At 28.1% G+C, this 26,917-nt stretch overlaps 1 protein-coding gene across 1 annotated transcript; it reads right to left on the minus strand.

Moving 5' to 3' along the window:
* On the minus strand, nucleotides 1–25,668 carry LOC113793387 (uncharacterized). The gene is made up of 3 exons (XM_027343417.2): nucleotides 24,684–25,668; nucleotides 2,874–4,889; nucleotides 1–779 (listed from the first exon to the last, which is right to left on the minus strand). Exons 1-2 carry the CDS (start codon nucleotides 25,566–25,568, stop codon nucleotides 2,907–2,909), a joined length of 2,868 nt encoding a protein of 955 aa, XP_027199218.2. The 5' UTR covers nucleotides 25,569–25,668; the 3' UTR covers nucleotides 1–779; nucleotides 2,874–2,906.
* Between the last annotated feature and the right edge of the window lie 1,249 nt (nucleotides 25,669–26,917).

The following is a 26,917-nucleotide window of genomic DNA, read 5'->3' on the forward strand; positions in this document are numbered from 1 at the left end:
TGGTTTGGTTTTTGCTAAGAAATTTAAATATTTTTTTTTTGTTTTGTTTGGAATCAAAGATAAATAAGTTAATTTTGTTTTGTAAATTATAATTAAATATTTATATTTTTATCAATAATAATAATAATAATATGGATGAAATGTTTGTAGTTTATTGATTAATAAATTAAAATTTTGTTGTTGTTGTTGTGTTTTCCAAATGGTGTTTTTTTTGACAAAACAATTTTTGTTGAATAATGATGCCTGATGATAAAAGCAGAAAATGTCCATATTCTATATGGACGTAGTATGCGTTGTGATAAGTTTTGGCTAAAATCAATCAATCAATCAATCTTAGAATCCTTATATTTTGAATGGTTAGTAGTGTAATGAATGTGTGTAAATTTAAATGGAAAAAACCCAACAATCTTTTACTACAAAAAAAACAAAATGTGAAAAAAACAGTAATCAATAATAAAACTTAAACATAAATTCTAAAATGATAAAATAAAAACTCAACAAAATATAACGGGAAAACAAAAAGAAACAAATGTAGATCAATATGAAGGCGGGTAAATGGAAACACAAGAATTTTAATAAAAAAAACCAAATAAACAAAACGGTACGAAACCAAAATGAAAATTTATGTTCTGATGAAGCGGCCGGTCAACGATTTAATTAAGTTGATTGTTTGTTCAATCAATAATGTTGATAAGAGATTAACCATCATCATGTTTGACAAGATTGAATCAGACAGGCGTGAACATTCAAAGTGTGAAAATAAAAAAAAATCCATTGATCTATTGATTTGAAAAGAAGAAAAAAAATGAAATATAAAAAAAACAGATTAATATAATGGATCAATATGCGATACTCGAATACATTGGCTTATGAGGTGAAAAAAAAGGTGATATGATGAATGTTATTGGGATCAACAATAACAAAAAAAACGGAAGTAGATTTTTTTCTCTCACTAAATTCATTTGTAATTTGTCATTGAATTTGGAAAAATTATCATTCTGATCATTAATTAATTTATGATTGTGAAAAAACAACAACAACAACAATGATAATAATAATTTGTTGTCAGCTAAAGATTTATTTATTTTTCTCCACCCTCATTATATCATATATAACTTGAATAGAATTAATCAAATGATTCAAGTTAAGAAGATTATTTCATGTCATTTTTGTTTTTGAATGATTGAAACATTGTTTCAACTGATAATTAATTCTGGCTAATCAATTTTTTTGTTTTGTTTTCTGTTTTTCTCATTGGACAGACCTTGAGTTTGGAAAACAATGAAACAGATTGATCAATGAATGAATTCTTAATTCGATCAGATTGAGTGATTTGGATTATCTCTTTTTTTTCATGGCAGCAAATAATCATCATATTATCAATTCACAAAATGAATAATTAATCAAACTATTAAAAAGATTGAAGAAAAAAAACCCTAAACAATTTTGGATGCAAAGTGATTATCATCATTCATCTCATGTCTACAATAATAAGATTCTTATGGAGGAATTTTAAATCGAGGAAAAAATTTTGATCAATTTTTTTTCCTCATTCATTTTGATGACGGTGATGAAATGATCAATTTGTTTGATCAACAAGTTAATTAACATGTTTGAAAATAAATTTCACTGGAAAAAATTCATTTGAAAATAAAAAACTAATTTTAACTCGAATACATTTCCTTTATTTGTAGTTTTTCGTAGTCGTGTGTGTAAATCACTGATTGAGCAATTATGACCAATTGATGACCACACACACGCACACACAAACATTAATTAAGACTTTTTTAAATTAATCCATGTCCTTGTTCAAGAATTTTCTTCCAAAAAAACTTTCTATATAATCATTTTCGATCGATAATTTGTCACAATTTTTTTCCCCCTGAAGATATATATCTGATAATCGTTTTGTTTTGTTTGTTTTAGATAAAATTATCATCATCATCATTATAATGATGGAAATTTTTTTCGTGAATTTTAGACATTTAATTATTGTCAATGGGATTTTATTGATAGAAAAATGAGGTTTTAAAGCTAAATATTTTCTTCGCTAAAATATTCATTCATCAAATTGTCTGATGTGATGAAAATTTTTTTTTGTTTTTTCCCCTAATTTTAATAATAAGAAATAAGGAATCGAAATAATCATTTCAATCTTTATAAATATCATTAAAAACTGAATTTTTTGTTTGTTTATTTGTTTTTCTCTTACAAATCTTCCCCCCTAGTCTAAAAAAATGATGGGACATTAAGAAGTGAAAGAAAAAAATCTTATCTAGTTTAAGAAGATTAACTCGATGACTTGTTGATGAATGTCATGTGTGTGTGTGTCTGTGTCTGTATTTCCAGTTGTTGATGGATAAAGATTGATGAATGAATTTATGTTGTCAATGATAAAATGGTTTAGTTTAGTTTTTTTTTCATTGTTGCATGGATCATTCCGACTATCTATGTGATATAATTCACAGTATTTATGTGTTCATCATTATCATCATCATCATCATCAATCCATAATGATTGTTGTTCTATGTGTTTTTGCTTTGTGGATGTGAAAAAAAATCTAATCTTTGTTTGTTTTTTTTTTGTAATACTAGTTTTTGACTTTGAATCCATTCACAGGTGTGAATGGTTGAAAAAAAAATTTTCAAACATGATAATGATCGAATAACCGAAAACAATAGTGATACGGAATAATGAAAATAAGAGTATTTCCCTGAACGAAAAAAAATTATTTCCCTATTTGAAACATTGATTGATCAATGATAATGATAATGTTGATGATAAAATATATGATTTTTTTTAAGGTTTAGATAAATGTTTTGCAATTATAAATCAATATGAAACATATATAAAGAAAAAAAAATTATATTTACCAATTAGATAATTAAGTATTTGTGAAAAAAAAATTAAACAGCCGCATGTCGTTTCATATGTAAAGCCAAATGATCAGATCGTGAAAAAGCTCGTTCACAAAGTTGACATTGAAATGGTCGATCACCAGTATGTTTACGAAAATGTCTGGTCAGTTCATCCGAACGGGCAAATTTCCATCCACAACCTTTCCAACTACATTGATATGGTTTTTCACCGGTATGTGTACGTAAATGTGCTTTTAGATGTGAACTTTTTGTATAGGTTTTAGTACATCCAGGATGTGAACAAGTATGTGTTGTTACTTTTTTCTGTCTAAAATTACTATTATTATTATTATTGCTATTGGTTTGTGATTTATTTTGTTGATGTTGTTGACTTAGATGATTATGATTTAATGATTGTTGCATTAATTGACCATTACAGATAAGTTCTTCTTTACAATCATGATTTGTAATTATACGATTATTCGGTGATTGTGAGATCGATTGATTGGTTTGAAGTGTAAGTATTGTTGATGGTGATTGTTGAATATTTCCACCATTTTGAATAATATCTGCTGTATGTTGTTGTTGTTGTTGCTGACCATTTGGCATTGACCATGGAGATGTTGCCATAAATTGATAGTTTTGATTAGATTCGGAATTTGATTTTTGTTGCTTATTTATCAATTGTATAAATGATTTTTGATCACCAGGTGATGCAGGCGGTGACATTACCGATAATGATTGAACAGTTTGATTGAATCGTGGATGATGATAACCATTATGATGACCATCTGTACCGTTTGTATGACAAAAACTACTACCACCATTATTATTATAATTTGTATTTGAATAATAACAATTATCGATTTGATTTTCTCCAGTATTATTATTATTATCATTCCAAGATGATGATGTTGGTCCATTAGATAATAATTTTGGATATGATGCTTGATTGTTGTTGTTGTTATTAATCTGTTGATGTGATAAAATTGGTGTGTTTGTTGTGCCGACAAATTTACTGGATAATTGTTGATGTAATATTGGCATCTGATCTTTTAGATGTGATCGTTGTTGACCACCATTGACTGCTGTTACTGATGATGATAATGATGACATTGTATTGTTTGTGCTAGGAAATTGTTGATTTCCTTTCTTTATAGAATTAATCATGGATCCATTATTCATTGGTGGTGATGAAGACGACGATGATGATGATGAAGAAGAAGAGGAAGATGAAATAATCGAATTAGGTGATAAAGTGACTGAAGGCATAAGTTCGGTTAATGATGTTGTATTAGTAGCCGCCGTTAATGAATATGATGAAGACGGTACCGGTAATATTGATTGAATGGATGATGTTACTGGATTAACCATTGTTGAACATCTTTGACCTGTTGATTGTGATTCATATCGAATTGATCGATGATTATCATCATTATCATCAACAACACCACTATCATTATTAATAACATCAGCGCTAATTGTATTATTAGCTGTTGTAGTATTGATTCTTTCATAAAAATGTCCACCATATTCATTGATAATCATTTCGGATAAATCTAATTCTTTGGTTTTCAATGAATTTGTTTGATTTATTGATTTTATTATATCGCCATTTTTATCAGTATTATTATTAATTTGTGTTTGAACTGTTTGTCCATTCAATAATGTTTCATCATTATTATTATTATTTTTCAATGAATCTTGTCCATTTGAACAGTTATTATTATTATTATTATTATTATTGTTCATACATTGGCTATTTGTTGACGTAGGTAATTGCTGTTGATTATTATTATCATGATGATGATGATGATGGTGATGATGATGATGATGGTCATTCGATGTTGACGATGTAATTTGATCCTGTTGTTGTGGCTGTGATGCTGTTGATGATGATGATGATGATGGTGGTGGTGGTGGTGGTTGTTGATTAGGAGGAGGAGGTGGAGGTGGTGCCTGCTGCTGTTGTTGTTGCTGCTGTTGATGTTGTTGTCCCAATAAAAGAACGCTTTCAATATCTTGCCACATCTGCTTTTTGATTTTGTGAAGAAAAAAAAAGATTGAGAAATATAAAGAAGAAAAAAAAGGATTAATAACTGGATCAATCAATAAAAATAAATCAGTTCGATCAAATTGGAATGAATTCAAGTAGTTTGTTTATTTGTTTTTTTTTGTTTCGTTATGTAATAATGATCATTTTTGAAATGAACAGCATAGAAAAACGGCTGTACATATGGCTAGTTAGATGAACTTTTTTTCGCGAATGGCGACCAAAAAATGAAATGAAATGAAATAATAATAAAGGACCTTAAAGGGCCAATCATCATCATCATTATTCGATGATGATAATTGGCGTCAATTTTGTTTCGGTTTCAACAATGATGAAAAATTGCGTGGGAATCAAAGAAGAAAAAGTAAGAAAAAGAAAACATTGTTATATCATCATGTCAAAAACAGTAGCAAAACATTATATAGTTTTATATTTCATTTTGGGTTATTATTTTTGTTTGTTTGTTTGGATGGATGGATGGATGATCAATGAAAAGATTAATCATCATCATAATCATAATCATCATTGTCATAATCATCAGGTCTTTATTTATATTGAGAAATAATGTTTTCTCCTTAAGTAATAATAATAAAAATATATAAGCGCGGTCAGCAGAAATCAAGAAGACGAAGAAAAATAAAAATTATTGATCAACAATTGGTTCGATTGTTTCACATTTGTGTGTTAATAGTGTTGTGTGTGTATATAGCCGTCGATGATTGCTATTTGAAAGATGATCATGAAATTTTTGTTTTGTTTTGTATTTTGATCCAGAAAAATAAAGATTCAAACAGACAAACAGACAAAAAATCAGGACAGCAAATGGAGCAATCGATTTGATGATGATCGATTTTTTTTTGTTTTGTTTTGTTTCTTGGTATTGACCATCAACGAATGAACAAAACAAAAAACATCGACCATGAATGATAATAATAATAAGATTCAATTTCTGCTATTTATACTCGAATCGGTTTCAATTTCAATTTAAGATTGTTTATGATTGAAAGAAAAATTCAAATGCTATTGTTATTCGATTTTTATTTTTATTTATTTATTTGTCATTGGTCGATTGATTTTAATTTTAATTCGATTTAGTTTTTTTTTATATTCTTCTTTTGTTAATCATAAATCAATGATGATGATGATGATCGATTCACATTGATGATGATTATCATTCGAATATTTCTTTTTCTTTTTCCAAATGGCTTTGAGAAAATGAATCGGCCACTATGCAACAAGTCCATTTTTTGTCGTTTTAAAAAAGTCAACAACATCGATTGATTGATTTATTTATAGGATTTATAAAACGGGAAGCCAAAAAAACAGTTAAGCTTATCTTGTTGTCATTTTTCTCCACAAAAACGAAACCAAATAAAACCAACATTTCCAGGATAAATGAATTGATCGAATTAGCCAAATAATTCACTAAATGATCCATTAAATAGATTTTTGTTTGTTTTTTTCATTAATTATTATTAAACATTGACACTTAGTCGTACAGATCAAGGGTCAAAGGTCAGCTGCTCTGACATATGTATAAAAGCAGAGCACTGATGTATATTAAATTAATCTCTCATTTGCTTTTCTGTATTTTGCTATTATTATTATTGTTTATTATCAATAAACTTCATCAGGTTATGGGTCCGAGCGGCTTTTAACTGCGAATAATTAAAAATTATTTTGTCTTGTGATCATCATCATCATTCATTATTTTCTTTATTTTGTCGTAAAAATCATCATCATCTTAATTGCTTAAAATGACACAATTTAATCCGAACAATGTCCAATATCTGACGTTGGGCGATGCCCCATTTCATCATTGGCTTGAATCAATAAAAGAATGCCTGACAGCTATGGACTGCGAGGAATATATCGATACCAATTTCAATTTCAATCCAACAAATGGTTTAACAAAGAAACAAAAACAGGACATCAATCGATGCCTCAATTTGATCAAATCATCAGTCAAACATAAAGATCGTGAAACAATTTTCAATTGTACAACACCATTAGCCATGATTGACAAATTGAAAAACAAGTATCGGTCATCAAAAACAAGCAACATCTTCGATCTAATGCGACAATATCAGAAAATAAAATTCGATGGTGATGTTTCTAAATTATTCTCAGAAGTTCGTAGGAATGTCATCCAAATGGCTGAAAAAGAATTGCGAATGCCTGATTCATTCATTGTTGCAAAAGTAATCGACGTTCTTCCATCAGAATATCGTGACATTTGTACACAAGTCGAGCTATTAAATATTAAAGAAGATTCCAGTATCTCAAGTGATACATTTGAATCGATGCTTTTACGTCGTGAAAGGGAGTTGGGTGAACCGGAAAAAGAATTATCTGGTGCAACGTTAATATCGAGCAAAAAGAATGTTGCCATGAAATGCAACTTCTGCGGTCTTAAAAATCATGTAGAAAAAGACTGTCGCAGGAAAAATCGTAACAAACCTGCAAATTCGAAACGTCATTCAAATTTCCAATCTTATCGTAAACAAAACGAAAAATCTGACAACGACGATAAAAATCATCTTGATCCTGCAACAATACTTGTGTCAGCAATGACATTAATAGCATCAAATAGCAACAACAACAAATCACCAAAATTTTTGGCCGACAGTGCTGCTAGCTTCCATATCGTCAACGACGTGAATTTATTATCAAATCAACGGCACACTGATCGTACCATCACTAGCCTTAAACAAAGTACCAAAGTACAGATTATTGGTGATCTTCATTGTGAATTTTTCAATGGTAAAGAATGGACACCCGGCAAAATTTCTGATGTATCATATGTACCAAATCAACCATTTAATTTGATTTCAACAGGCCAACTGTGTAGAAAAGGTGCCAAAGTCAACACCAACGAATATGGTATGATCGTATATCGAATGGGCAAACCCATTATTGTTGCTGATTGGTCAAAAGATTATGAAAATTTATTCGACATGAAAATTCGAGTAAAACAAAATATTGTAGCATCAGCAGCTTCATCCATAAATTCAATGGCAATATGGCATGAACGTTGCGCGCATTTTTCAACCGCAACAATTTCAAAAATGATTAATCAACATTTGGTAGATGGCGTACCAAACAAAATTGATGATGATATGTCGTTCTGTGTCTCCTGCAAAGCTGGTAAGATGACCGCGACCAACCACCGGAAAAATCAAAATTATCAATATTTGAAACCAGGAGTGAAACTTCACCTGGATATTGGCGGCTACACATCACGATCAATTCATGGCAACAAGTATTATTTAGTCGCTGTTGATGAAATTTCTGGTTTTATTAAAATTGCTTTTATGAAAAATCGACAAGAAACATTAGAAAAGTTTCGAAAAATTGTCACCGAAGTGAAGCTTGATACTGGAAATGATGTTCTTTGTATCCGAACAGATCATGGAACTGAATTTCTTAGTAATGATTTTAAATCATTTATCAACAATCGTGGCATCATTCATGAATTGGCTACTGTCAAAACACCTCAACAAAATGGGCGAGTAGAAAGAGCCATTCGTAATATCGTTGATCATTCAATTTCTATGCTTTCATCATCAAATTTGCCATTATCATTATGGGATGAATCAACAAACAGCAGTGTGTACATCATCAATCGCATGCTCAATTCAAATAACATCATTCCATTCGAAAAATATTTTGGTCGACGAGTAAATTTATCAAATCTCCGAATCTTTGGCTGTACCGGATATGCCTTAATCAAAAATGATCGTCATAAATATTCATCTAAAACCAAAAAGGTCTTCATGGTTGGATATCATTCTAGCAACACGTATCGTGTTTATTGTCCACAAAATCGTCGTGTAGAATTTGCATGTGATGTTAAGTTTAATGAACAGGCTAAATGCCATACATCTCCATCCAAAACAAATGTTAATGAATCAATTTTAATCGATAATGACGACAACAACAAAAATGCATCATTTACATCCATTGAATCATTTAATTCTTACAAATTTGATGCAAACATCACAAATTCTGATTCAACTATCGATAACGTCAACGGGGGAAGTGATGTCGACTACAATACAAATACCCAAATCAGGGGAAGCGACGAAAACCTTAACGATATCGATATTGACGAAAACATTGTAAACGACGAAAACTTTGTAATCAACGAAAATATTGCAATCAACGAAACAGTGAACCAACGACCCAATATTGGACGTCCTCTTGGTTCCACTAATCGACAATATGAATTAAATATTGACAAAATCAAATCATTACGACCAAGAGATGTTGATGGTAAAGCAATTATTGCTGTTGCTGGAAGTGAACCAATTACGTTCAGGGAAGCGATCAATAGTTCTGATTCTTTCAAATGGAAGCAGGCAATGCAACATGAATTTGATCAATTACTGAAAAATCAAACCTGGAAATTGGTAGATCCACCATCAAATTCACGAATCATCTCGGTAAAATGGGTCTACACCATAAAAGAAGATGGTCGATATCGAGCACGCCTAGTGGCAAGAGGCTTTGAACAAGATGACAAATCATCATACGATTGCTATGCTCCAGTTGTTTGTATGGAAAGCATTAGATTGTTCTTCTCGATTATCGCATCCTACAATATGTCATTAATCCAATTCGATGTATCCTGTGCATTTTTAAATGGCCACATCACGGGTAATGTATACATCCGCCAGCCACCTGGATATGAAGATGATTCAGGACGTGTTTGTAAACTGGCTCGTGGTCTATATGGATTACGTGAAAGTCCAAAATCTTGGAATTCTATGTTCGATCAAACCGTACGTAGCTTTGGTTTTAAACCTACTAATTTAGATCCTTGTTTTTATTTTATACGAGAAAATAACGTTTTTACAATCATGATCATTTACGTTGATGATGGAATAATTGCATCCACCGATAAAAACAAACCAAACGAGATTTATAATAAATTGTCAAACAAATTTGAAATCCGTAAAGTAAATTCATCTCGTTTCCTTGGCATTGAATATGAACGAAATTATCGGAATCGTACCATCATTTTGAAACAACAACAGTATCTTATTGACAAATTAAAAACGTTCAACATGGACGAAACAAGAAAATCTGATTCACCATTTGCTTGTGGTCTCAATCCGTACGATACTGAATCACCATCTGATGAGAATTATCCATATCGGCAAGCCATTGGCGCATTATTATATCTTTCGTGCAAAACACGACCCGATATCGCTTATTCAGTATCTTTATTGGCCCGTTTCACCAATGATCCTCGTGAAATTCATGTGAGAGCTGTAAAACGCCTCTTCAGGTACCTTAATGGAACCAGATCGAATGGTATCATTGTTGGCGGAAACATTCAAAAACATATTATTGGTTATTCCGATGCCGATCTTGCAGGCGATAAAATAAATGGTCGAACCACTACCGGACATTTTGTTTATTATGGTGGTCCAATATTATGGAAAACACATCTTCAACGATGCACCATTGATAATACATGTGAAGCTGAATATATCGCTGCATCATTATGTTCAAAGGATATCAAATACATACGGAATTTACTTATCGAACTAGGTATTGAAACCGAAATACCCGTATTGAACTGTGACAACCGTTCAACGGTTTATCAACTTTATCACGAATCGATTTCACCAAAACTACGTCATATATCAATCAAGTATCATTCTATAAGAAATGATATTATTGACAAAAATATTATCATCAAGTGGATCTCAACTGAAAATCAGATCGCCGACATTCTAACTAAAAACTTACCACCAGGTCGGTTCAGCAGTCTATTTGTACTGATGAACCGAGGGGAAGTATTAAACATTGACACTTAGTCGTACAGATCAAGGGTCAAAGGTCAGCTGCTCTGACATATGTATAAAAGCAGAGCACTGATGTATATTAAATTAATCTCTCATTTGCTTTTCTGTATTTTGCTATTATTATTATTGTTTATTATCAATAAACTTCATCAATTATATATCTCATACTGAAATGATTAATGAAAATGTGAAAATATCTGAAATGCCTGTTTGTTTTTGTTTTATATATCAATCACCATAATGTTTATATTATGATGATACATCAATTTCTCCCCCCCAAAAAAAATTATACAAAATAATCAAGTGGACATCTATAACTGATAATCAAACGGAGCAAAAAAATTTGGCCCAATTCCATTCAATTTCATCATCATTATTATGGAAATGATGATGATGATGATACTGATCAGCAATCATTTCAAACGATAATCAGGTAAATTGATCGCTATATTTATTGATCAATCAAGGCTAAACTAAATTGAACAACAAATAAAATAGATAAAAATGCTTAAAATAATATCGTTTAATCAATCAATACCAAATCGATCAAATGATTTTTGATTTTGTGATTAGTGAATTAATTTTTTTTAATTATGATTATTTTTTTATTATAAAAATAGATTTCAAACATAATTAAAAGTTATAACAACTAACAATGTTTTTTTGGAATCAATTTTGAAACAAAAAACTTCAATCTATTATCGTTCCAGATTGGAAATTTAAAACTAAATCTATTGGGCAAACAAAATATAGCAGCTGGAAATATTCTGATCTCATTGACAATGTACAATTTATGTAATCGATAGCCGTTTTTTCAATATTTTGGAAGCCAAAAGAAAAACTTCATAGCTAAACATTGTTTCAACAACAACGCAGAATACTGAATCGAAACTGAAATAACAATAATGACTAGGAAAAAAAATCAATTAACTTGTGGTCAATTTTAATTATTGTATCTAAAATATTGCAATCTGTTTTACTTGAAAGATTCAATGTAAATCGGATGATGATGATGACCAATAATGAAATGAAACAATGAATATTACTGAAGAAAAATGTAACGAACATATTTGTGGCCAGAATACTAAAAAGGCTTTGTTTTTTTCCTATTCAATTGATTAATTGGATATGATTTTTTCTTTGAACCATTGCTTTTGCTAATGCTGCTGTTTTTTTCTGAAACAAAACATATGTGATTTTGGCAATGAAAAGTTTATGAAACAAAAAAAAATGACGATGACCCGTTATAATGAGACAAAATTGTAAAATTTTGATTTTTTGTCACTTTCGGATATTGATGATTTTTTAAAGTTTCAACAAAAAATGCCATGATAATTATATAATGAATGTCTGCTTTTTTTCCCCAAATATTGCACAATCGATATTGGAAAAAGAAGAAGAAGAAAAATTTGGGAGCCGCCAGGATCAATTTTTTTTTTGTTTTTGTTTAATTTATCTCACACATCACGATCCTTTATTTAACCGATCCTATTTTTTTTGTTTAAATTGATGTTTTTTCTATCCAATTTATCCAATGATTCGATAGAATATGATTTTTTCTTTCTTATGGATTTGGATTTGATCTAATTTAACGTTCAATTATAACTGATATTCGAGTATGTTTATAAACGATAATAATAATAATAATAATTGTTGTAATTATAATTAATCTAAATTAAGAAAAAAGTAAAAAATAAAATAAAATAAAATTATCGTTACATTCAAGGTTCATCTGATAGTTTATTATCATTTCAACGCCCAGATTATTCATCAACAACAACAATAGATTATCAATCAGATTGATTTGATCTAATTGATCAATTTATTTAGTTTTTTTTCTGGGATTTTTCCACTAACTAATTAACTAACTGGTCATTTCAGTTCAGTTATTTTGTTGTTGTTGTTGGACAACTACTACTAATAGATCGTAGATTCAGGTGGAAAATTTTTTTTTCTGTTCTAAATTGTCATTTTGTCACTAAAATTGATTTTGTTCTCTACCTTTTTGAAAGAAATCATGATAAAAAACAACAACATTAATTGAATTAAACATAATCAAATTAATCATTAAAATTTTTTATCAACTTTTCCATGATTGGATTTTGAATCAAAGAGAAAACAAAAAATGTTTGAATCAAATCAATGAAACAAACATAAAATTTGATGAAAATTGACAACTTTTTTGTCGCAACATTTTTTTTTTTTTTTTTTTTGGATTTTCAAACAGAAGCAGGGAGGAGATGTGAAAAAGAAAAAAGAGTGGTGATCAATCTGTGTTGATTTGTCGTTCTGTTCGATGGATACCATTCAAGACACAGAGGTGTCAAAAGAAATTTGTCGATTCTTATCACAATTTTTTTCCATTTCTTATGTTTGTTTGCTTCCAAAAAATATGATTATGATTATTAAAATCGATCGACCGAACAACAACAACAATGATGACCATCCAACTGAGTGAAAAAAGAAAAAAATTACATCATTTTTTTTGGGTTAGTTATAATTTATTGATCGTTTATTAATCATGATAACGATAACGATAATAAAAAATCATTGAAATTAGATCAATTTTTGTTTATCGGGACTAATGAATACAATCAATTGGCCACTAATGGCTATAATGAATCATTCTGTTTCAAATTTTTTTTTTTTTTGCTTTTTGCCATCTCAAATCAAATTAATCGTACAATTTTTTTTCTTCTTTTATTTTTGATTAATCTTTATCGATCTACCTTTTGATGCCATAAATGCAACTTTAATATTTTTGTTTTATGTTTGTTGCAAATATTGAAGAGAATCAATGATAGACCAAAATGATGAAATTTGTCTTTGAAATTTAATCAGTTTGAAAAAAAAGATGAAGAAATTGAATGAGATTATCAAAAACGGGATAAGGAGAAAAAATTGATCAATCCGATCTGATATGATTCAAGATTGAAGTTCATCATCGATTGATAAAATGTATCATTTAGTTTTCCAACAAAAAAAAATGTGTCATTTTTTTCGGTGGCCAAACAAAAACTTATTTCTCGAATCATATTATCATCCAGGTTGTTAATTAATGTACACCAAAAATCAACCAACTATATCGACAACAGACTATTTCTTTAACACAATATGTTGACTTGGGCATTTTCTCTCGTCAAAAAAAATAAAAATCTTCAACAAAAAAAAAAAGATTTTCTAGCCAAGATAAAACCTTTTGTTGAAATGTTGGAAATTTTTCGTTTTTTTTTATCCATTATTATTTTGGACCCTGATACATAATTCATATTTTTTGTTTCTCGAAGAAAAAAAATGGGGCCGAAATAGTTTTATTTTTCGCCCCAAATCAACACAGAGCAAAAAAAATGTAGATGATTTAACATATTTTAACATAGCAATAAATTCATTATATTCAAATGATATTGATCAAGATATAAGCATCATTTGATCGATATACAACAGTAACAACAACAAAACTTGATGGATTTGAATGGATTTAATAGATGAAATCCATTGGAATAATTATGATTGTACAACGAGAAGAAGAAGAAGAAAAAATCTGTGTGTTAATCTGCATTTGAACCGATTTATTCTATATTTGCATTAAATTTCAATTAAATATTTAGTTTATTTATTTCGTTAAAATATCGCAAGATAAAATGTTCATATTCTTCAACTGATGTCCAATATAAAACCGGGTAAATATGGTGATTAAAATGATCTGATTTTTGGTGAAAAAAAACTGTTTAGTTTAAAAAAAAAAATTCAATTTGAATTGGATTGTAATCAACAAAAAAATGATGTCGAGCCTTGTTTTTTCATTTCAATAATAAATCGATGGCTCATTATACAAAATTGACCCCTTGTTAATTGAAGCCTGTCGGCTGATTGCCAGATTGAATTTCAAAAAAACAAAATTTAAGATTGGAAAATTTTTTTTTCACACACAGCTTAAAAAAATCAATCTATTGAGATTCAATCGAGATCAATCGATCGATCATCATTTAAAATCTATGAAATTATTGAAAATTTGATCAAATTTGCCTCGCAATATCTTGTAAATTAAGATTTAAGTAAGAAAAACGAAAATGCGCCAGACAAGCCACGCTTTTTGGTTGTTTGTTCAATATTTTTTTTTCATTTATTTATTTACACTGTGAATGTTGACGATAATAACGCCATTCCATCACATCATAATCATAAATAATCATAATCATCATCACCATAATCATTCATTTAAATTTATCCGAAATAATTTGATTAGCAATCTTTCCAAAATAATTTTTCCAAATATTTTTCGTTGTTGTCCAGCAAAAAAAACCAATTTAAATTCGTTTGAAGTTGATGATAATCATTATCATCATCATCATCCGGATTAAAGATTGAATTGAAGAGAAAGGAAAAAAATATTGAAAAAACACACTATGTTCAAGGTAGTGTTTGAATGAATAAAATATAAAAGTAAAAAGATATATAATTACAATTGAAAATTTCTTATATCGTGTAATTCAGTTGGTTTTTTTTGGGGTCTATTTAAAAGTCTGAAACGATTTTAAATTTGAATTTTTTTTTCAATTTTATTTTATTTTCATCCTTTCTCCTGTTTTTTTCTTCAAAAAATACTCATCATTATCATTATAATATTATATGGTCAATTCATGATTATTATCATTATATCATTGATTTGATTGAATTTAAAAAAAAGAAAAAGCGACGGAAAAAATTGACCATCATCACCAACATAATCATTAAAAACATCGCCGGCTAATTAAATTATAACAATAGATTTCAATTGAATATTTGTTTGCTTTATTCATTGTATATGTAATGATAATGTAAAAACCTTATACTTTTTGCTGTATATTTTTCCGTTTTGAAAATGGTAACCTTCAAATATTTTTTCAACAATAAATTTTTTATTTTATTTTTTCACCCATAAAAATTAACGTATGAGAAAAAAAGGATGAAATGAATCGTTTTTGTTGTTGTGGAATCATTGATTCGATTCTTTTCATGGTCAATCTATTCGATTGAGTTTTTTTTTTGTTCAAAGTCTCTGGCCAACAAAAAAGAAAGTCAGATTCAATTGATGAACTTTGAACGTTTAATTTATCCGCGGATGAATATTGAAAAATCATTCATCTGTAAAACTGTAAAGTATTGATGATTGTATAATCCACATAGTCCATATGGCCATCATTAATGATTGATTATATCCACAGAAAACAAATATAAATGACTACTTTCGATCCAAAACTATCATTATTGTTAACTGTAATATTATTCCAAAAATGGTTAATATAGACATTATTATTATTGGTCAAAAAGTTATTTATTGATGAACCCTATTATTATTTTTTTTTTTTTTGTAATTGGACGGATCACTTTAAACAGACAGATTGCATGATAGATTTACATTGATAGAAGAAAACATATTTGACAAATGGATAAATTTTTATTAGTTGACTTGACTTTTTTATGCTGGATTGTTGTTGTTGTTTATTTATATGTATTTTTTTTCTTTGATGATAATGGCTTAATAATGATGGCATAGACACTATGATTATGATAATGAATATGCTTATAAATATTATACACATTACACGCAGACTAATTGATCAAAACGATTATTATATAACCAAAAAAACATGATTTTACTTATATATTTCTTCATTCATTTTTGGGAAACATCAAAATTAGCCATTACACGATCGAGTTGATAGGATTCCTGTGTGTGTATGAGCCAGTTTTTTGTTGTTGTTTTGTTGTCGTCACGAAACAAATCGATAAATTGATGTGCATTAAGAGAATAAAAAAAAATTAAGGGAGAAAAAAAATTCTTCATCAATGACACAATCAGATTGCGTGACATAATTCAAAGAAGAATTCATTTGAATATTCATTACAAATGATGATGAAACAGAAAAAAGATTTGAATTTATATGACCATAGTGTATATCAAACGTAAATGTGAATTTGATTTCTTTTTTTTATGTTGTTATTGATGATTCAAACATATCATATTGGCCTTCAATCATATCATTTATAATATAAAAAAAATCGATTGATTAACCATATTAATCGATTATTGGTCATATGATGATATATGATGTTCATAACCCTTTTATTTTCTCCTTTTTATACACTTGTTAATTAATTATTATTACCGTTGAGGTTTTAAGCTAATCGATCGATCGATCGATCAAAAGAAATTATCATTATCATTTTTATGTATTATATGACCACCATCACCAATCAGAAAAACACAAACATTTATCATTTCTGCAAGATTAATCAGTAAAGAGAAAAATTTGAAGAAAAATTTGTTATTTGGATGACAATCAAAAGTTTTTTTTTTGTTTTTTCGGTGCAAAATTAGCAAAAACTTATGATCAATGTCCTTCGAATGGAATCGATAATGATGATAGATATCGAATTAACGAAAAAAAACCCACATTGTGAAAAAAAGAGAAGAACGAATACCTTTTCTTCATTCTTTGGAATCAGATTTTCTCATACGAAAAATTTTTGAAAAAATTTTTTTTTCAAGAAAAAAAAGGTGAAAAGAGATGAAACTTGATTGTTGTTGCACAGAACTAACAAAAAAAAAAAACGCAAAAAAAAGATGAAAAATATACTGGATTAAAGAATTGACCGAATGAAATTCAACGTTGATCGTGTTTTGTGAATTAAATTTACAAAAAAAAATTCACATGCAATTTTTTGATGAAACTGAATTCATCATTGCCATTGAATGAATGAATGAATGAATTTTTTCCTCTAATCACATCTGTTATTATAATTGAAAATTTAGATTTTTTAAAAAGTTAATATATTCAAGAACAAATGAAATTTTTCCCTTGTTCAAGATAAAGATAAAACAAACGAAATTTTTCGATTTGTTAATGAATGAATGAATGAAAAAACAAGATTTAATGATCAATCGTTCGAATTTTCATTATTATTATTATTATTGATCAATTGATTGATTTTCTTTTTTTATCGATAAAATAGATTGATTGGATACATTGCTGATAAGGCAGGACGAAACCCGATAAAAATTGTTTTTCCTAATAGTGATAATGATGATAGCGGTAAAAAAATATTATTATATTCGTAATAGGGATTTGATGATGATCTTGATGAATAACACAACAACAACAACAAAAAGCAGGATTAAAAATCATTCATTATCATCATCGAAATCAAACGTTGTACGAATTGTAATTTGTAAACGAACGATTTATCAGTTTGCTAAAATCAAGATTTTTTTTTTGCATACGAATATTCGAGAAACCATCTAATTTATTGAAAATTTTTTACTCTAATCATCAATGATTCATGAATAAAATGTTGACAAATCCAAAGTTGATCATTCAGTTATTTTTTTTGGAAAATGAAAACAAGATTGATGAAGAATTCTAATCCAAACTAATGATTTTTTGTTTTCTTTACTGATTGAAATAATCAGGTCATTTGATATTTATGTTAACCACCGCACAAACAACAATAAATATACTTAATGAGATTCTTTGGCTTAAACAATTTATGACACTATTTTTTTTCTTTCAATGAAAAAAAAACACAAGTAAAATTGTTCTTGATTATCATGACAATAAACAACAATTTTGTAATGACACAATCAAACAAATGACATTGAATTTAAAGAAAAGAAAAATGTAACAACAAAAAAATCTTTAGAAAAATCATAATCAGAATAGAATTAATCACATCATCAAAAAATAAAGTTTATCAAACCGATTAGATCTTTATTTTGAAAAAAATATATCATGCTGTTTGTGAATGTTGTTTTTGTTGTTGTTTCCCTTTTGTCTGAATATTACGACAATTGGCATATACCTGAATCGTTTTCATTCTGAATTTATTTAATCGCATCAAATACAACAGTAGCGTATCATCATCATCAACATGTGACTTGAAAAGTTTGAAAAGTTTTAATAATCAAATGGTATTAACTGGACAACAACAGCATCAATTAATCTTCGTCATCGTTTGTCAGAATAAATCAGGAAAAAAGCAGAAACTATAAAATCAATATGGTGACAACGACAACTACAACCTGACCAATCGACGATGAAATGATCACTAAAGATTTGATAATCACCGTTTATGATAAGCCAGAATGGAAAGGGGAAAACATTCTTTTTTTCTTGATTGAATTATGATGCTCATAATTTTTAGTTTGTTTCGTTTGCCTGAATTAAATTATTATCCAATTACGAAACAATTTTTCCAAATCCATGTCACATGGTTTTTTTTTTGAACGAGAAATCAAAAATCAAATCCAAAACAAAAATAAAAACGGACAAGTGATGATGTCATAGAAAAATTGAATGAAACAAAAAAACTATGGAATTTCTCCCGAACAAAATGATGATTAATTATATTTTAATCGTAATCATCAACAACGTAATCGTAATCATATTAGTGATTGACGTTATGATCGTAATAATAATGGACCGATAATGAGATCAAGTTTGCTTAAACGAGAAAAAAAACTAAAATAAAAAACAAAACATTTTAGTGTTTTTGTTTTTGTTTTTTTATTTTTTTGTTAAATATTTCCATCAATTTAACCCTGAACAGGTATTATTGGTGTGTGAATGTGATTAAATAATAAAAATATGAAATTTTCAAAAATTTTTTTATTTTATTTTCAATCAATGATGATGAGGATGATGATGGAGTCTATTGTTATTTTCATATCTTCAGGGACAACAATTTTTTTTTTGTCCAATCAATTCATTGAGAATCATTGAAAAATTCTGACCACATTACAATTTCAGGTGTTGAAATTATCATTCAACAATTTGACATTTTTTTCTGCTACTGTCACCAATAAACAGAGATCGAAATTGATTTTTTTTGATTAAAATGAAAATCATTGTTTGCTGGAACACACACACACACACAAAAGATAAATTTCAATTTCAATCGATCGATTGATCAAAATCATTTTTTTCTCGATTGATTTTCGCTCCCGTTTTTTTGTTTGTTGTTGTTGCAATCTACTTTCTTTATTTTCTGAAGAAAATGAAAGCAATTGAATGGGAAAAAACTTTAATTAATTTCCTTTATTATGAATATTGCTTTTTGGATTTGATGATGTTAAAATGATGTTCAATGATAATGATCAATCATTATGGTTGGAATTTTTTTTCGGTTTACCAATTAACCAAACAAACAAACAGACAAGAAAAATGTTGTTAATTTACCTATCCATCAACATGATGATGATGATGATGAACATTGCCAAATTACCAAATTAATCAATCGTTTTGAATAAATGCAAAAAAAATCAAAATAATCAAACAACAGCCAGAAGCAACCTGACAAATCTCTTGTGTTTTCATAATCATTGACTATCTTTCGATAAATAGGGGGTTAAAAATGATTCTTTCTAACAACATTTGTCAAATAAATATCAATTAATCCTATAAATGTAATTTGAATCATATGAATTTGTTTGAAATGGTTAGATGTCTTTGATACTTTTTTTCCACGCCTTTCACTTTCAAAAAACACACACACACATTCATCTATGTTTGCCGCCTTTTTTTCAGATAAATTTTTTTGGAATGAAAAAATCTGTATATTAAAAAACACGCATTTTTTTGTTTATCGACTATAAATACATCTATTTTTTCATTATTATTGACATAATGAAAAAAATAAACCTTGAATAATTATACTTTTTACTGTTTTTTGATTGTTTCATTTTCACATTTTATTTTTTCATTTTACTCGATTTATAGATTCAAATATTGATAGTTTTTTTATTACAGATTTTTGTTGTTGTTGTTGTTGTTAATGTATTTCGCGTATCTAGAGATTAATTGTAATCATATAAGATTGATCTATATATCAATCGATTGATAGATTGTTTTTCATTATTATTATTATTCACTATTGCTCTCTATTTTCTTTCTGTTCACTATTTTCGGTATAGAGAAATCAATGTATTTTAATAACAATTAATAATAAACATGGCCATCATGATTACTTACACACACACACACACACACTGATTATTAATTGATTGGATCACAATTTCCAACTAACAAACAAACAACAGAAAAATGATGCGAAACAAAATATTTCTGAACACACAGAAAAAAAGCTACTGTTCAATTGTGAATAATGAAACAAAAAAGAATCCCTTCCACAATTTGTAATTAATATTTGGAAAACAAAATGAGTTGATGAACGATCAAGTAGGGAAAAAAATGGAAAATTATGATAATCATCATTAACATTAATGAATTTGTTGTATGTAAATGTTATTTCATTGAGTGTGTGTTATACTTGTGGCAATACTTGAATGTGATTTGATTACACATAGTTAACATCAATCACTTATTAAGGATTTTTCTTTTCTCGTCTTTTTTTATATTCATTTGATTATAATCAAGTTAATAACCGAATTTTTGTTAAAACGAATAAATTCAGATCATTATCAGAGAAAGCAAATTATTGTTGATCAATAAGAATGAAAAAATTATTGATTTGAAAATTTGTTTTTTCCCCTTTCTTCACACATTCAAAAACAAAACAAAAATTTCCATTCAAGAATCAAGGTTTTTTTCCCTGTATGATTATGGTGTAGACAACAACATGTATGAAATCGATAAAATTAATTTTTTTGATTTTTAATCAACGCTTTAATTTGAAACAAATTTTTTTTTTTGTTTTCAACAACGTTGCTTGAGGATGTTTGTCTGTTTGTGTGTGTGGTTGTGAGATAATTTTCAATTTATACGGCTCATTTCAAATTCGTTTCGTATATTATTGATGTTTTTTTTAAAAAAAAACTTAAATTCTTTTCACTCAATCAAAACAAGCGAAAAAAAACAACTATATCATTTGTGAATCAATTACTCAAGTGATATGAGGAATTTGTTTGTTGAAAATTTCATGTTATTTTAAAATTCAAATACAAATTTTTTTTTAACGCCTCTGATGTATCCAATAAGATTTATCGATAACTCTTTTCTTTTTCCTCGGACGTTTACAACAAACGTTTTACCATCTATCCGATCTGTTTGATCCGTTCTGGCCAGAAAAAATAAAGGATAGTCGCATTACATATTTTTGCTGTTGATCTCCGTATCCGTTATATTTTTTCTTCACAAAGAAAAAAAATTGCTCTCAAAATCAACAAACAGACAGAAAATCATCATCATCATTATAGTTGATTGATTGAATGATTGGCGTCGGTGATGATCAAGATGATGATGATGTGAATGATAAAGTACCTGAATAGATTACAAAAAATATATATTCACAGATAAAAAGATTTTTCGCATTCATTTTTTATTTATCAATCCGATTGATAAATATTCCACTCTCTTTTCTTCCAAAAAAAGCAAATTTATTAACATTGTAAACATTTGGATTTTTTTGGTTGGAAAAAATGAAATGGCGACAACAATTTGATAATGATCATAATTCATATTAATCGATTGTATAAATTATAATTTTTTGAATCGGAAAAAAACCGATCAAAATAACCAAGAAAACAGTGAGAGAGATAACGATATTAAATAAGATAAATGAAAAACCGTTATATTAATGCGATTTTTCTGTTTATTGTTAGTGTTTAGGAAAAGAGATTTTCAAATCCAAACAATCTGACCATCAAAAGATGACTAAAGCTCAATTCAAATCAAATAACTTTTTGAATAGATTCAATTTCAATCAAAATTAATCGAAATTTTTATGTTTAAAGATTAAAATACGTTATTGATCATCACTTAATCCATTGCATAATGGTAAATGATGATGATGAAAAGAAAAATTAAAATTTTGTTGTTGTTGTTGTTGAAGATCATATCTGTTGAACAACATGTGTTAATTTTTTCTGTTATTTGAATGATGATCAAAGAGAATATTTTCGAAAAAAATCGATGATATTATATCGATGATATTGTTGTTGTTGTTAAACCAATTTTCAAATTGATTGATCGATAAAATCGATTATGAATTGAATTGATTGTGCAAAAAAATCATCATTTAAAAATCTTTTAAATCCATCAAATAACTTAAGTTTGTTTTGTTATTTATTTGGTTTAAGTTTTTTTTTAAAAAAAATTTCGTTTTCAATCATCAATGTCTGTACATATGTATGCATGTATGTATGTAGATGTCAAATGAAACCTACGTTATTGTATATTCATCCCTATTGATCATCAGAAAAAACAACAAAATAGTTTTTCATATGCAAAAAAATACATTATGCAGATTCTTGTTGTTTGTTTCGATCAAAGCTAATCATAATTATTTGAAGACAACACAATACGGGCAAAATGAAACAAAAAACATGAAACAAAAATTCGGGAAAAAAATTTTCCATTCATTTATGTCTATCGGTTTGTGTGTTTGTTTGTGTATATGTGATATCCATTCAACTTTGAATATGATGATTGATGATTGACGTCATTGACCTTATTGGGATTATTACAATTTTATTTTTCCTGATATTAAAATTTTTGGTACAAACACACAAACACACAAGATTTGATCCATTTGAAACATTTAACGGATGATCCAAATTAATTGCCCCATTCAGAATGTCCTGGTCAGTTGTTGTTGTTGTTTTTGTTTTTCATCTTTTTCTTTTTATCTTTCTTTTTTCTGTTTGTTTTTCATTTATTCAAAAAAAAAAAAAAATCATGTATAGATTGATTGCGTGTTTGAAATTTTCAAGAGAAAATGAAATGAATAAAAAATATTCATATTTTTTTATGATAAAAATCAATAAAATCAATAATAACTTGATTCATTGACATAATACAAAAATGATGATGATGAAATTTGAATTTATGATTTAGTTTTAAAAGGACCAAACACAAATACAGGATTTAATATCATTAATATGTTATGTAAAAATGGAAAAAACACACACACACACACACACACACACACACACACACACACACACACACACGAAAAATTCGGGTATTTTCCATTCAAAATTCAAAACCATTCAATTCAATTTCATTCATACAAACAAACAAACAAACAAATAGGAGACATCATCATCATCTTATAGCAAATGGAAAAATATTTCTTTTTTTTTCTTAAACAGAAACAGAGAAAAAAAAACAAAATCCTACTTTACAAGAGGATTATGTCTTTTTTTTATTTTTATTTCAGTCTTCTGTGTGTGTGTAAATGTGTGATAATTATTATGAAATAAACCAATAAACCATTTCTTCAAAATAAAATAAATGATGTGATTAATGTAGAACATCAATCGATTTGATCTTTTTTTTTCTTCTTTCCACTATTCTTTATTACAAAAAGGTGATGCTTATTGTTTGTGTGTGTGTTTTTTGTTTCAGTTTAGGCTAAATTCAAAATCTAGATGCCTGTTGGTCGGTGTGTGTGTGTCTATATAGATTTGAAAAACAGACAGATGATAATTTGACAAAAAATAAGGCGTACATTGGTCAAATGGATGAGAATGAATGTGTGTGTGTGTGTTTGAAGACAATCAAGTGAAAAAAAAGAAAGAATTTTTTTTTTCGTTTCATTTTCGTTTCTGATTTCGATTTCAATTGATTGATTGATTTTGGCATCATTTATGATTATCATTATATATATTTTTTTTTAATCAAAATCAAATCAGTAAATGCGAGTGAGAGAGAGAAATTGAATTTTTTTCCAGGTCAAATTCAATGATAATGAAATTTTTTTGTTGTTTAACATTCAAACAAAAACGAAAGAGTGTAGGCTTTTGTCGTTGCTGTTTGTCTTTGCTTTATAATGATTGAAATCAATCAATCAATTAAAACAAAAAAACGAAAAATTCATATTCTCAAACGAAAATAAAATAAACTTTGTATACATAAGGGTTAAAACAATTGAATTGATATTTGATATTCATTAACATAAAATATTTATCATTCATTGAAATTCATTCATTTGATAGAATCGGATGGGGACACTTACATCATGATATTCGGCCATTTCCTGTTGTTGTTCTTGTTGATGATGATGATGATCATGATGATGATGATGGTCATGATGATGATGATGATGGTGATGATGATATCCATTTGAATGTTGTTCGTGTTGTTGTTGTTGCTGTTGCTGCTGTGAATGATATGCCGTATGATTCAATTGTTTAGTTGACATTGATGGATAATTAGTAATATTATCGTAATTTGAATTGGATATCGATGATGATGCTGATGATGATGACGATGATGATTCATAAATGAATTCATTTTCACATTCTGAAATTGATGATTGTGGTGTAGTTGATTGCGGTGGTTGAGTTATTGATGATGGTGGTGGTTGTGGTAATAATGATTGTGGAGGTTGGGGAGGCGGTGGTTGTAAAGTAGTTGTAGCAGATCCTGCTACCGATGATGTTGATGTTGCCATCGTATTCGGATCTTGATGATGATGATAATAATAAGCATTTGCTGGTGTTGAATGTTGATGTTGATGTCGATGATGAAGAAGATGATATCTACCGTTTAAATGTTGTTGATGAATATCTGTTGATGATGGTGTTGTTGCTGTAGGTACTGGTAGAATTTGATTACTACCATTGTTTGTAATCATAAATGGATGCGGTCGTGTTGGTTGATGAATATGATGTTGTTGTTGTTGTTGTTGCTGCTGTTGATATTCCATATCCATTTTTATCGATGATGTTTGATTGTGATGATGATTTTCATTTGTCAATAATAATGATGATATCGGTTCATTTGATTGATTAATAATATTATTATTTTCGATCAATAAACATTGATCATATTCACTTTGTTGTTGATGATGATAATCGTTTGGATTGTTGTTGGTCATTAAACATTTATTATTTATCATTGTAATTGTATATAATTCATATGTTATTTAATAATTAAATCGATCATAATCATGGCTAATATGATTAATGTCACTGTTATACACTTTTTGTGTCTTTGAATTCACTTATGAAGAATGAAACTTTTACACAAAAAATTCTTAGTTTATATATGTGGTCAAATGAATCAATTTATATTTTTGTTTACAATTATTTTGGATATTTATCTTTCAAAGTCACAAAATTATTATTTTGAGAATATTCACGACACACACACACAAAAACACATTTACAATCAACGGAAATCAGAACAGAATTCAAAAAAGAAGAAGAAGAAGAAGAAAAAAAAATTGTTTGCGTGACCATCAATGTGATGAATGGTCAATGATCAAATGAAAAAAAATTGTTTATGTTTTTATGATGATGATGATCATATAATGTACATTTAAGATTTTCCGATTGAAAAAAAATGAAACAAATCAAACAATAATAACACAAATCACTTGCACACACACACACAATATATTCAGACTGATTTATGTTTCAGAGAGAAAGAAAATTCTTATTACATAATCACGAATGGTGAAAAGAATCCACAGAAAAAAAATCAATAATTTTTTTTTTTGTTTTGAAAATTCACATTTAAAAAACAAATGTATCGGTCAAACAAAAAATTGATTTTAGGTGGAAGAGAATAGCCAAAAACGAAAAATTCTATCAAATTGTATTCAGTTGATTGTCAATGTATGAATTTTTTTTTTTTGTTTCAAAATAATCAACTACTTTGTCGCAACATACACACTAAACGTTGATCATTCATTAATAAATGAATTGATAAATGATATAGTGTGATTATATTCAATGAAAATTTCAAATGAAAGTTTTTTTTATCCATTGTCAGTTATAATACGGTTGAGTGTTTTTTTTTCTTTCGATTGAGTATCTCAGTATGTGTGTTTCACTTCTTCTTCTTCTTCTTCTTCTGGATCTATGTCTCTTTATTAGATTCGATGATCATATCGAATATCTCTCACTCATTCACTCGCTCTCTTTCTATCCATTTTTTTTTTGTATTTCTCATTTTTATTTTTCCCTTATTAAATTCATTTGATGAACATTTCTCTTTTTCATTCAAATATATCTTTTTTTTTGTTCCCCATTTATATCTATTATCATACACAGGTAAAAAAACATTCTCTCTCTCTCTCTCTCTCTCTACCTTTCTGGCTTTCTGGTCATCATTGCATTTTTTTCCCTTCGATTTGACGCTGTTGAAACTGTTCAATATTATTCAGTAGATTCAGTTATAATTTAATGAATGTGTGTTTAGTAGATTTACTTTGTTTTTAAATGAAAATGAAAATTTTCACAC

The sequence above is a fragment of the Dermatophagoides pteronyssinus genome, unplaced genomic scaffold, assembly GCF_027571235.1.
Source record: "Dermatophagoides pteronyssinus isolate colony J.1.1.1.1 unplaced genomic scaffold, Derpt_VIB-CSIC_2022.12 sq0007, whole genome shotgun sequence".
NCBI classification, from domain to species: domain Eukaryota; kingdom Metazoa; phylum Arthropoda; class Arachnida; order Sarcoptiformes; family Pyroglyphidae; genus Dermatophagoides; species Dermatophagoides pteronyssinus.